The sequence below is a fragment of the Microtus pennsylvanicus genome, chromosome 7 (genome assembly GCF_037038515.1).
Source record: "Microtus pennsylvanicus isolate mMicPen1 chromosome 7, mMicPen1.hap1, whole genome shotgun sequence".
NCBI lineage: Eukaryota > Metazoa > Chordata > Mammalia > Rodentia > Cricetidae > Microtus > Microtus pennsylvanicus.
The window spans coordinates 36227785-36239868 of NC_134585.1; the positions used below are offsets into that span (position 1 = coordinate 36227785).

The 12084-nt window shown below is 49.4% G+C and overlaps 1 protein-coding gene across 1 annotated transcript; it reads left to right on the top strand.

Moving 5' to 3' along the window:
* The first annotated feature begins 1167 nt into the window (after window positions 1-1167).
* On the top strand, window positions 1168-11812 carry Bag2 (BAG cochaperone 2). The gene is made up of 3 exons (XM_075980512.1): window positions 1168-1499; window positions 9668-9777; window positions 11102-11812. The coding sequence occupies exons 1-3, from the start codon at window positions 1387-1389 to the stop codon at window positions 11509-11511; spliced, it is 633 nt and encodes a 210-aa protein (XP_075836627.1). The 5' UTR covers window positions 1168-1386; the 3' UTR covers window positions 11512-11812.
* Window positions 11813-12084: the final 272 nt, after the last annotated feature.

Consider the following 12084-nt stretch of genomic DNA (forward strand, 5'->3'; position numbering starts at 1 on the left):
AGTAGCCCACCCATTCGAGGCATGCTAGTTTAAGGTCACAGTTTACAAAGAGACTTCACATACCTTTAGACAGGAGCATACATGTGGCAGATTATAGTCTGAAGATGCCTCTGTGTGCTCAACTTGTGAAACCATATAGATACTTTGAGATGTCTGCTGCATTAGTGCCTTTTGCTGTGACAAAACACCATGACTAAGGCAACTAAGAAATCATTTAATTGGGCTTAGTTACCGAGGGTCAGAGTCCTTGATGGCAGCAAAGACAGGTTCTGAGCACTCATCTCAAACCCAAGCAGGAGGTAAAGAGATGTGGAGTAGCTAATCTCCCGCCACCTGCAGTCACACTTCCTCCATCAAGGCCAGGCATGACCCTACCCAAACAGCCACAGACTGAGACATCTCATTCAAACCGTTGCATCTGCCGTGCTTAGTTACTAACCTAGAACAGAGGCAGATGCTGTACCACTGACCTATGTCTGCAACCCCTTTTCCTTTATGAGACTTTGGGCTCTTGTCAAAACTACCCAGCCTAGCCCTGAACTCACTCTGGCCGGGGACATGATCCTTTGTCAGCGTCCAGAAGAGCTCGCTTACAAGGCATTCATGTCTGTGTCGTGAAATGACAGTGTTTAATGAAGCCAGATAATCCACTGTTCCTTAATATTTAAAATGGGGTGGGGGTCTGGAAGTCAGCCGTTCTTAAAGGGCCCTGACTCTGTTCAGTAATCGAATGGCCTTGAGTCTGACTAATGGTTGTAAATCCGTTTCAAGTTTCTCATTTTCTGTGTCTTGTGCATTGAGAGGACAAAACACAACTTTAACTAGACACGGCTTTGTATTTCAACCCTGCTCCATCTCTGACTGACATTCACAGCTTCTCACACGGGAGCCTAGTGAATATTATTCACAGAGGATTTCAGTAAGTTGGGTGTAAAATAATCTCTCATTAGGAAGGTGAGACAGTAGGAATGCACTGGGCTTCTGCTTATTTGGAGCACCGTGTTGTCCAGGCTGTCCTGTCCTCTTAGGAGCCCGCCTGGTAACCGGACAGGTCGGGCAAGTAGAGACTGAATTAATTGTCTAAGGTTCCACAAGAGGACCTTTTTTCCCACGTCACAGGCTGCACGATTTTTGTCCTTGCTGGGAATTGTGGGTGCGGGGAGAAACAGCAAAAGCCACCGGCGAGCAAGCAGCCGGGTGGGAGACTGGGACGGGCTCCGGGACAGGGTCCCCCCCACCCACGTGCCGGCAACTGCGCCCGCGCCTGCCCTTGTTTGGCCGCGCGGCCTCGGGGGGCGGTGCCGTCCGCGTCAGCGGCGCCCGCGGTGACGGCGACGTGCGGCCCGCGCCACTGCTGCCCGCGGACGCCGCGGACCCCCGGAGCTCATGGCCCAGGCGAAGATCAGCGCCAAGGCCCACGAGGGTCGCTTCTGTCGCTCCTCGTCCATGGCCGATCGTTCCAGCCGCCTGCTGGAGAGCCTGGACCAGCTGGAGCTCAGGTGAGGACGGGCGAGCGCGCGGGGGGGGGGGGTGGGGGGGGGCGCGCTCCGGGTGGGCTCCCCTTCCCCGGCGAGCGCGGCCTTCCCAACTTCCGGAACCTTCTGTTTGGTCCCCGCTACCTTTAACTTTCAAGTTGCCAGTAATGCTCCTTGGAGGGAGGCAGCAGTTTAGTGTTGGTCCTGCAACCCCCCCCCCCCCATTGTAGTAAGTTTCTTTACCCCAAACCATATCATAGTAACACAAGAGTAAGGAAAATTCCAGACTGCCCCTCCCACGGCCAGTGAGAATTAGATCCACCAGGGGCCGCAGGGAGTGCGGGAGTTGGACACGGTCTTTCTTTCGTTCTAACCACGTGCAGTGCCCTCCGCAGTCTGTCCGTATCTGTTGTGCATTTAGAAGATACTGGTAGTGACACCTTAGAAGTGGCAGCCACAGGCCTGAGAACACGATAGGCAGGAGCCATACTCGGTCTGCCTAAGGTTCAATCACGGGATCAGCCTCGTAGTAAAATATTGAATACTAGCAAATGCTGCAAACACTTTGTTGCCTGTAACGATTTGAAACCTTACGTATCTGGTGGAAACGGTAACGCCTCCAAAGTTGTGCAAGTTTTGGTTGTGTGCGGGTATTGTTCAATGAAACTCTTATCAGAGCACCTCGAGTCTCCTGGGACTGCGAACATGTTCCCAATTTTCTCCAGGTTCTGCTTAAGCAAAAGAATATGAGCCAAAGTCTTGAGTCTTGTGTACCTTTCTTTGTCTCCCTCCATTTGTCCACCAAACACACTGAAGTGTTTGCGCTGAAAACTACAAGCGAGGCATTATTATTACTACTTTTAGAAGCAAAACCAGGTGAGACATTTTCCACAATTTCCTGCGTAGCCACAAGAGAAGGCTGAACCATATGTCCCCAACCCAGAGTGAGGCAAAGGGGCCTCAGCTTTAAAGCCCTTCTCTTCTGAAGAGAGGGGAATGCTTCCCTCTAGGAAGTAGGCGCTGAACTTTGACAGTATATTCTCAGCCGCTCAGATTTCTTTTTTCCTTCCTTGAAAGGGTTCTGGAACTTGTTGCTCTTCTTGAAGCTGAGTCATTGTCCTGAAACCTGAATTAATGCCTCCCAAGTGCTGGAGGCTGGGGAGACTCCTGGAAGCCTTGGTTTTGAGAGGTCTTGCATTCAAATGCAACATTCGATTAAAGTAAAAGGAATTCTGGGTATTGCACATAAGCGATTAGTTCTGTTACTTAACGGTTGCGCTGAGCGGAGAGTTGGATTCATGTGTCTTTAATGGCTCAAGGGGTGGGGTCCTTTATTAGAAGGCACCTTGACCGTGCCACAGAGCACTACACAATTAAAAGTTAGAGTTTTAAATGTGGATGATGGAGAAAAGATGAAGCTTGTGTGAGTTCCCTCTGCTAGCTTCCTTAGAGTCCGTGCGTGAGTAAGGCAGTGGTTTGGTGCTGTTCAGCGCTCTTGGAGCTTCCTTTGCCTTTTCCCTTCCATTGTGTGGACTCTGTCGACAGTGAAAGGCACTTTTCCCTAGTGAACTGAAACCACCCCAAAGGCTTTGTGTCCTGGAGGATGAACTGACCTCAGGGATGCCGGAAATGCTTTGAAGTGTTCCGCCCTGCTTTACCAGATTGCCGTTTGTATCTAATGGTTTATAACACTAACTATGCTTTGTGACAGTAAAAAAAAAAAGTCTGTCTTCTACAGCCCCTCTAAAGAGCTAACCCTGTCCTTTCTTGATCTTGGCAACCAGCGCTATGGGATTCTGCACTTGTCGTGGCTAAGTACCTGACTAGGTATTTTGCAGTGCTTACCCTAGGTGGCCTCACATCTCGGAGGGAGTTACCATTATCTGTATTCTACAGATGAGAAATTGAGGCTCAGATTCAAACACCGAGTTGCAGTCAAGAGCTGTGGGCTTCACGTTTGAACATGGGAAGATGGGCTGCTCAGATCAAACACCAGGTGCCTTAGTGTTAAATATATCATCTTTCCAACTGCCCAGTAGGCATAAGAATGCGCTTTTACTAAAGAGAAGAAAATCACTTTAGTATTTAGTTCAGTAAATATTAAACACCCAGCACATGCTGAGTATTGAGTAGCTTCTAGAAGCTGTGGATGATAAAGAAGCTGTCCAAGGGCTGGGTTTTGGAGATTGGCAGAGGGAGAATGGATAGGAGGTAGGACTGGGAAATTGGCTGTTCATACATTTCCCAAAACCGATCCCATAGTGAGTAGTTCCTTCCCAGGCCACCCAGGCAGGAAATGGCGGTTGCCTCAGGGGCTAGGAACTGCTCCATTCCCTTGCTTTGGTTTCTTACTGCTTAAGGTTCCTGTTAGGCAGTCCCAGTGTTCCCAGACTTACGTAGCTAGTCAACACCATATTTAATGTGGAGTAATAGTGTGTAATTTGAAAGAACACTTTTCATATGCCTTGTAATTTGAAACTTCTAAAACCCTCGAGGAGGAGAAGGAGGAGGAGGAGGAGGAGGAGGAGGAGGAGGAGGTTATTATCTCTCGGCTGTGAGAACTCCAGGCTGGGAGGGAGCTTAGTTGCTAGGATGCTTGTCTAGCATGTTCAGAACCCTGCGTTTGATATCTGGCTTCAGAAAGCCAGCATGGTAGTGCACGCCCATAGTCCCAATCCTAGAGACAAGAGGACCAGAAGTTCAAGGTCATCCTGGGCTATGTAGTGAGTTCTGGGCCAGCCTGGGATACATGAAACCTATGTGGGGTGAAAAGAAGAAGAAACTGAGGGACTAGGTGCCTTGCCGTAAGGCTAACGTACCTGTGAGTGGTGCCACCGGTGAACGAAATGTGACATTTTGGTGACAGAACCTTACTGGCAGTATCAGAAATTACAGCAGAAGCCAGGGTCTCACATGGAGCTTCTTCTGGGAGTTTAAGAACTTGTTGTGCATCCAAACTGCCTAGGCTCCCACAAAGCCAGTACATGCAGTAGGATCAGAAACCCATTGCCATTGATCTTGAGTTCTCAGTAGTCCTCATTGCCCGCTATGTTCAGAGAGTCCGGTTTTATCCCAGGCCTTTTCAGACCCAGGCCAGCTGGCCTTGGTGAGTTCCCAATAGAACATCCCCATTGTCTCAGTGTGTGGGTGCACCCCTTGCGGTCCTGAGTTCCTTGCTCGTGCTCTCTCTCCTTCTGCTCCTGATTTGGACCTTACTAGACCTGGATGGAGGTGGGGGTTCCTTGGACTTCTCACAGGGCAGGGAACCCTGATTGCTCTTCGGGCTGAGAAGGGAGGGGGACTTGATTGGGGGAGGGGGAGGGAAATGGGAGGCGGTGGCGGGGAAGAGACAGAAATCTTTAAGAAAGAAAGAAAGAAAGAAAGAAAGAAAGAAAGAAAGAAAGAAAGAAAGAAAGAAAGAACTTGTTGTGGAAAAAGCCCCATAAACCCACGGATGTGAACGCTTGCCGTTTCCCTGTTTATGGAAACACACGTTTTAAGCAAATGAGCTTGTGTCCGTGACATTAAGTCTAGAATAGGCAGCACAGCGAATCTCGTGTGCTGACATCATACATAGCGTTTGGCTCCTGCTGAAGTTTTCAGCCAGCGCTGCCAGTTAGCGCGTCAAACTCTGCTCCTGCTTTGCTTCGGTCGGCCACACCCAAGGGCTCCTTATCCCTGGTGCCCTGGGTGAGGAAATTTCGGCCAAGTCAGCAGCGGTTCCTCACACAGTTTGGGTGGTAGCTCCCAGCGGTCAGTTTCATGAGCCAGTGACACCTGCCTGCACACGCCCTCCTCCAGTTTAGGCTGACACCTCCACTGCAGGCTCATGAGATGCCCGGGGCAGGGGACCAGGTAAGGATGCTCCAGTTTTATGCTCACGAAAATCCTTACCACGATGTCTTTGCCGAAGCCTGCTCTGAGTGCAGCTTTCCAGAGGGGCCGCCCAATCCGCTCTGATGGGACGCTGCTTCCTTCCCCAATTTGGACATGTAGCTGCTCCCTGGATCCCAGTCCACACAGAAATGCCTCTTGCCGACAAGAGGAGAATCCCCACAAGAGTTTATTAAGATTGAATGTTTATCTCTGTCTATCTTAGCTACTTAAGACACGAAAGGAAGGGAGGCAGGCAGTATTTAAGGTTTAGTCACTAATCTCAGACTGACTGAAAAGCTACATAGACAAAATTCTATGAGTCGAGTTGAAGTGCAGCAACAGTGGATAAGCAGTGCAAACCTAATTTAAACAAGCCGAGCAGTGAGGGCTGCTGGCCTAGTGCCCACGAAGGCCCTGGTTCCATCCCCAGTACCCATAAACCAGGCATCAGCATGTGTGATGCCAGCACTCGGGATGTAGACGGCAGCTTGGGATACAGGGGGTCCTGTCTCAGAAGGAAGAGGCTGACGGGAAGCACATGGGCAGTTCTGGCCTGGCTAGTTGTAAAGTCAGCCTGACTGACACAAGCCAGAGTCATTTGGGACCAGGGACCCTCAGTAGAGAAAATCCCTCCGTAAGATCAAAGCCTTGCGGGACAGTAATTCTCAGCTTACTAACTATGTAGCTCGTGTTGTGGTGACCCCCCCCACCATAAAATTATTTTCGTTGCTGCTTCGTAACTGTAACTTTGCTACTGTTATAAGCAGTACTGTAAATATCTCTGTTTTCTGTTGGTCTGAGAAAAAGTCATCCGACCTCCCCCACACCAAGGGGTCGCCACCCACAGGTTGAGAACCACTGCTGTGGGTTTGGTTTTTTTAAATTAGTGATAGGCACAGAAGAAGCCAGCCTATTGTGAGTGGTGCCCACGCCTGGACTGGGGCTTCTGGGTTTTATAAGAAAGACTGAGAAATCCCTGAGGGAACAAGCCAGTGAACAGCATTTTTTGTGAGCTCTGCATCACCTCCTGCCTCCAGGATCCTGCCGGGTTTGAGCACCCAGGCATCCTTCAGTGATGTTGCTCTTGCTGACGCTGACCTGTCACGCCAGTAGAAAGCCCTACTAAGAGAGGTGCCAAGGGAAGTGTTGATTTCCTTCAGGGGCAGCTGTGAACAGTTCCAGCACAAGGGAGACAGAATTTTAAAAAAGATCCTGAGTATCAGGAAGAATGTCGTAGGAAGGAGGCATGGCAGAAGTACAGCCATGATAAATGGATATGTAGGTATATATGCCGTCCTGGCAGTTTCTACTGTGTATAAAGAACGTTCAGGGGGAAAAGCCCCCCTCAATCACTGTGTCAATCAATCGGTCTCTTTCTCTCTGCGGGAGAGCAAACTCAAGGTTTCACAACTCTAAGTGCATTCTCAACTCAGGTCCTCATCCCTAGCTCTCAGTAGCTTCTCATCCACAGGTGAAGGGTGTGTCCCTCAGGATGTTTCCTTTTTAATCTGTTTCATTATCTCCACGTGCTAAGGGCTGTACCTGATTACTGTAAACGAACCCCTTTTTAGCACAACATCCATCCCTCAGTCACATTTAACACAGGCACAAGTGTTGAAATGGAATTCGGGCTTTCAGAGTGTGCCTCATTTCTCCAAACGCTGGAGTCATAATTAGAGTTTCTAATTATAAACAGTTCCCATTTGTGCCAGCTGGGCCTCTTTCATACCTACCAGGCTCTCATTTATCTGCCGGAGGACAGGCTGTCACGCAGCGGGGCTGGAGGAAGCCTGTTGCGTACCAGCAGCGCCTTACGTTGTTTGGTTTCAGCCGGACTTGTCCGTACAGTGCTTGCCTGCTTTGACCGGCTCTTTAGAGCCACGCTGGAAGTGGAACGCCTAGTAGAGCTATTCTGGGGTTTGACAGGTGGGTGACATGTGGACGGGATGAGAATGGGAGGTCATGGGTTGGTGTGTGCTAATAAAAGGCTGGTGACATTGTTCCCTCGTTGGCCGCTTCCACGAGTGATCTGGCTTGGAACGCCTGTCCATGGCCTCGCATTCTGGGGTCAGCTATTACTGTTTCTCTACAAAAGCTGGAAATGTCGTCACGGTAATCCATAAGAAAGTGAGCTGGAAATAGGAAACTTAAATTTGTGCGATGTTTCTCTCTTGCCTTTCATGAGTCAGCGCCCTAGTTCTGAATCATGGGGTTTGCTCACCTGTATGTGAAGTGTGTGTGTGTGTGTGTGTGTGTGTGTGTGTGTGTAGCTGGCGGAGGTAGCGGTTGAAGTGTTCTGTAATATGATTGTATGATCAGGGTTTTACATCAAAATCTTAGAGAGGCTTTCCCTTTAAATTTGGGGAAAAGCACAAATATCATCACCTCACTGTCTACTATAGTACTAAAAGACCTTAAAAAAACAACTGGATGAGAGACATAAATTCTTTTATTTCCCCCACAGTATGATCATTAACTCAGAAGAAGTGATGGAAGTGACAGGTCAGGCAGCAAAATTTAATACAATCAGTGTTGCCGGTTGTAAGCTGACTCTAAAACAGCATGTCTCGAGCCAGTAATAATCGGCTAAAATTATAATTAAAACAATCTGCAGCAATGTCCGCAAGGTTTCTGGAACACTCCGAAATCTATAAGCCGGCTGAGAAGAATATTTCAAAGCTAGTCGCATACAAAACTGACATAGACAAACAGATGCAAATTAAACTACACTGTCAAAGGAATGTCCAACTGCCTCGTATTTTCAAGAAATCAGACATACCGTTTATGTGGAGGAGGAAAGGTATCTAAATAGCGACATCATCTTTAGAGAAGATTTGGGAGGAGGCCGTTCTACCAGTTACTGCACCGTACGAAGCCCAGGATGTTGAAAAGCAGCTGGCGGGGGCAGCGAGCATATTGATGGCGCATTTCCTACAGGTCACATGGGATGTGGAGTAAAGAACTCTCAGGAAAATGGCGGTTTGGTTATTGCCTAACGCCCAAGTGTATTCTAGTGACCTAAAGAAATAAATACCAGGGAGGTAAAACTATAAATAGAACATGGGATGTGAGAAAAGCACTTAGAACTCGAAGAGGATAAACCACAAGGCAAAGCCACAAGAGATGAATCCGTCCCATCAAAAGGCTCTCCCCCTGGCACTCAGGAGTCAGAAGCAGGAAAGCAGTCTGAGTTACATAGTGAAACCATGTCTCAAAAAACTAAAACAAGGGGCTGAAGAGATGACTCAGTGGTTAAGAGCACTGGGTGCTAGGGTAGAGGGTAGGAGTTGGTTCCCAGCACCCATCACTCCAGTTCCAGGGGACTCGAAGCCCTCTTGTTCTGCGGACACTGCACATACACCGTGCGCTTCCATGCCTGCAGCTAAGACACTCGGGCACACGGACCGACAACAAACCTTTCATGACGTACAGAGGCGCTCTTAACTAGTAGGCTAAACATGCAGTGATCCCGGGTGCTTGAGGCTGAAACAGCACAGGGCACCCTGGGTAATAGAGTTTATTTGGGGGGGGGGGGAATGGGAGAAGTATCGGTTCAGTGAGGCTATCCCAAACAAAGCTTGCAGGGCAAACGACTTCCATGTCTATGGCCAATAAGGAGTTCATGTCTTGAGCATGCAGACTCCATGTGCACACGAGTGGCCATCTCCGAGTGGCCAGAGCGGAGAGAACCAGGCAGATCCACATGTGACACAGAGTGCAGTGCCGAGACCAGGAGCCAAGTGGTTCTGAAGAGTCAGGTGAAAAAAAGAAGTGGGTATAGATTTACAATGCAAATAGACAGCTTTTAAAAGAACAAGTCCACATAAGTGACCTTGGTCTCTCAGGTCACCCTGGGGAAGGAAATAGGAGCCCAGCCCTCAGAGGAGCCCGAGGGAGTGACTCGTGCTTGCTGCCCCACTACTGAGTCAGGAGTATTGCTGCAAGCTCTAGCCCCATCTTTGGAATCCTGTTACAATTTATTTTTTAAGTAGTGCTCGCCACCCCAACTCCCCCCCCCCCCCCCCGGCGCCTCCAGCTCCCTCCTCCAGTTTCTCTGCATAGTCTGACTGTCCTGGAACTAGCGCTTATAGACCAGGCTGGCCTCAAACTCATGCGATCCACCTGTTTCTGCCTCCTGAGTGCTGGGATTAATGGCGCGCACCACCATGCCCAGTGATGCATTTTCGCAGTCAGGCCTTTTTGCAAAGCTTTCTTACTGTCCTTTAAACTTGACCTGATTTAGGTGGCAGCTGAGGAAAAATGATAGGAAGGACACTGTCGCCCTGACACCTGTTTTGCTTTGCCAATCCACACAGGGTTGAAGCTTTGAGAGACGCGGCTACTGCTGTTGAGCAAGAGAAAGAAATTCTTCTGGAGATGATCCACAGCATCCAGAACAGCCAGGACATGAGGCAGATTAGCGACGGTGAGAGCCGTTTCCACAGAGGGGCGCCGCCTGCCTCTAGGGCGTCTGATGAACGCGAGCCAACGCTCGGCTGACTTGGGGTGCGCCTGCTCCCCAGTTCAGTGTTAACCGCAGCTAGAGAGCAGCTGCAGCCCTTGGGCTGCTGGCCATGGTCATTGTCTCCGTGTACTCCCCACCCCCACCCCAGTCTGCCAGCTCCAGAAGGGCAGGCGAGTCAGGCAGCCTTCCTCAGACCCACAGTGCTTTCCACTGCGGGGAGGACAACGGTGGAGGAGCGAGGTGGAGGTGGAGACTTGGTGAGGTGTTCTGACGTGTGATGGACAAAGGAATTAAAGTAAAATGTCCTGCCGTGGTCCTCTGAGCAGTATGGCAGCCAGGGAGGAGTGGGTCACTGAGTACAGTGGGCTAGAGAGCTGGGGATGTGAGCAGTTGAACTCCAGACCCATAATGCTGTCTGTCCGCAGTGGGTCCTTCCTAGTCCTTCGCCATGATGGTGAAGGATCCATGCATTAGGGAGTTCTGGATCTGGGAAAGAAAGGAGTTGTTGCCGGTTTTGTGTAAATCTTGAAATGTTACCAGAGTCCATGGTCACCACAGCTTCCTGTCGCTGGCAAAGACTCGCGCCCAGGGCCAGCTCGAGTCTGTCTGCAGGGAGAAGGGCAGGGCTTGCTCTGGAGCGCAAGGGCAATAGTGTGGGCTGTGTTCCAACAGAGGAGAGCTTAGAATCGGATGTGCACACCAAGCCCCCGCTGTGCCCCATCTCGAGCCCTAGCCTTTCTCCCAGCTAAACTCTGCTTGCTCTGAAATCACTCGATTTCCATCCCAGCTATAAATGCCTCTGCCAAATGTGTGGACAGACTTGGGATGATAGCTGCCCCTACTGTGGAAAGACTTCCAGGGAAAGACATTCTGTGACCTAGCTCTGTCATTGGGCACTTCTTCAGTTAATCTTGCATGCTGTAGTATTTTGTTGGTGGTGGTGGTGGTTTTTTCTTTTTTTGGTTTTGTTTTGTTTTTTTGTGTGATTCATTCATTTATTTATTTATGGTTTTTCAAGACAGGGTTTCTCTGTGTAGCTTTGGAGCCTGTTCTGGAACTCACTCTATAGACCAGGCTGGTCTCAAACTCACAGAGCTCTGCCTGCCTCTGCCTCCCGAGTGCTGGGATTAAAGGCATTGCCACCACAGCCAGACCTATTTTTGGTTTTTAAGCTTTAAAATTTTCACAGACGTGTCTAATACAAAATCAAGGTAGCCACGTGCCTACTTTGGCTTTGCAGATGTGCGAAGTTTTTGTCTCCTACTGACCGATGTTTCGTGTTTAGGAGAAAGAGAGGAGCTGAATCTGACTGCAAACCGCCTGATGGGACGGACCCTCACTGTCGAGGTCTCAGTGGAGACAATTCGGAACCCCCAGCAGGAGGAATCCTTGAAGCACGCCACGAAGATTATAGATGAGGTGGTGAATAAGTTCCTGGACGACCTGGGAAATGCCAAGAGTCACTTAATGTCACTCTACAGTGCCTGCTCATCTGAGGTGCCACCTGGTCCGGTTGACCAAAAATTTCAATCGATTGTAATCGGTTGCGCCCTTGAAGATCAGAAGAAAATTAAGCGGCGTCTGGAGACTCTGCTGAGGAACATTGACAACTCCGACAAGGCCATTAAACTGTTAGAGCACTCGAAAGGAGCCGGTCCCAAGACTCTGCAAAATGCCGATGGCAAAGTTAATTAGTCTACAAACCCACAGGCCCTTTACCAAGGCTGTAAAAAAGGAAAAAAAAAACCACTATTTTAAATAACTAGTTCTTTATGTTAGGCATAACCACTTATACCTCATACTGATGATTGTTTCAGATGAGGGAGTAGCCCAGTGTCAATAGACACACAAATAACCCTTGAAACTAGACGTATTTCAGTCTCTGATTCAGAAGCTTTGGACAGAATTCCTGTCTTGAACTGGACTTTAGGGTTGTATATTTTATTTCTGAAGATGCACACATAGTACTTGGGAAAATAAATAAAAGGGAAATGCATCACTGCTCTTTCCTTGACTTTAGTACAGACGCACCCAGCCCCTGGAGCAGTGTGGTCACACCACAGTGTGAACAGAGCACCCAGCCCCTGAAGCAGTGTGGTCACACCACAGTGTGAACAGAGCACCCAGCCCCTGAAGCAGTGTGATCACACCACAGTGTGAACAGAGCACCCAGCCCCTGGAGCAGTGTGTTCATACCATAGTGTGAACAGAGCACCCAGCCTCTGGAGCAGTGTGTTCACACTAGTGTGAACAGAGCACCCAGCCCCT

Excerpts from the sequence above, each read along its gene's own strand:
- Bag2 (XM_075980512.1), top strand. The coding sequence starts at position 1,387 with ATGGCCCAGGCGAAGATCAGCGCCAAGGCCCACGAGGGTCGCTTCTGT. Across the intron at positions 1,500-9,667 it reads CTGGACCAGCTGGAGCTCAG|GGTTGAAGCTTTGAGAGACG; the intron begins GTGAGGACGGGC and ends CAATCCACACAG. Across the intron at positions 9,778-11,101 it reads CATGAGGCAGATTAGCGACG|GAGAAAGAGAGGAGCTGAAT; the intron begins GTGAGAGCCGTT and ends TTTCGTGTTTAG.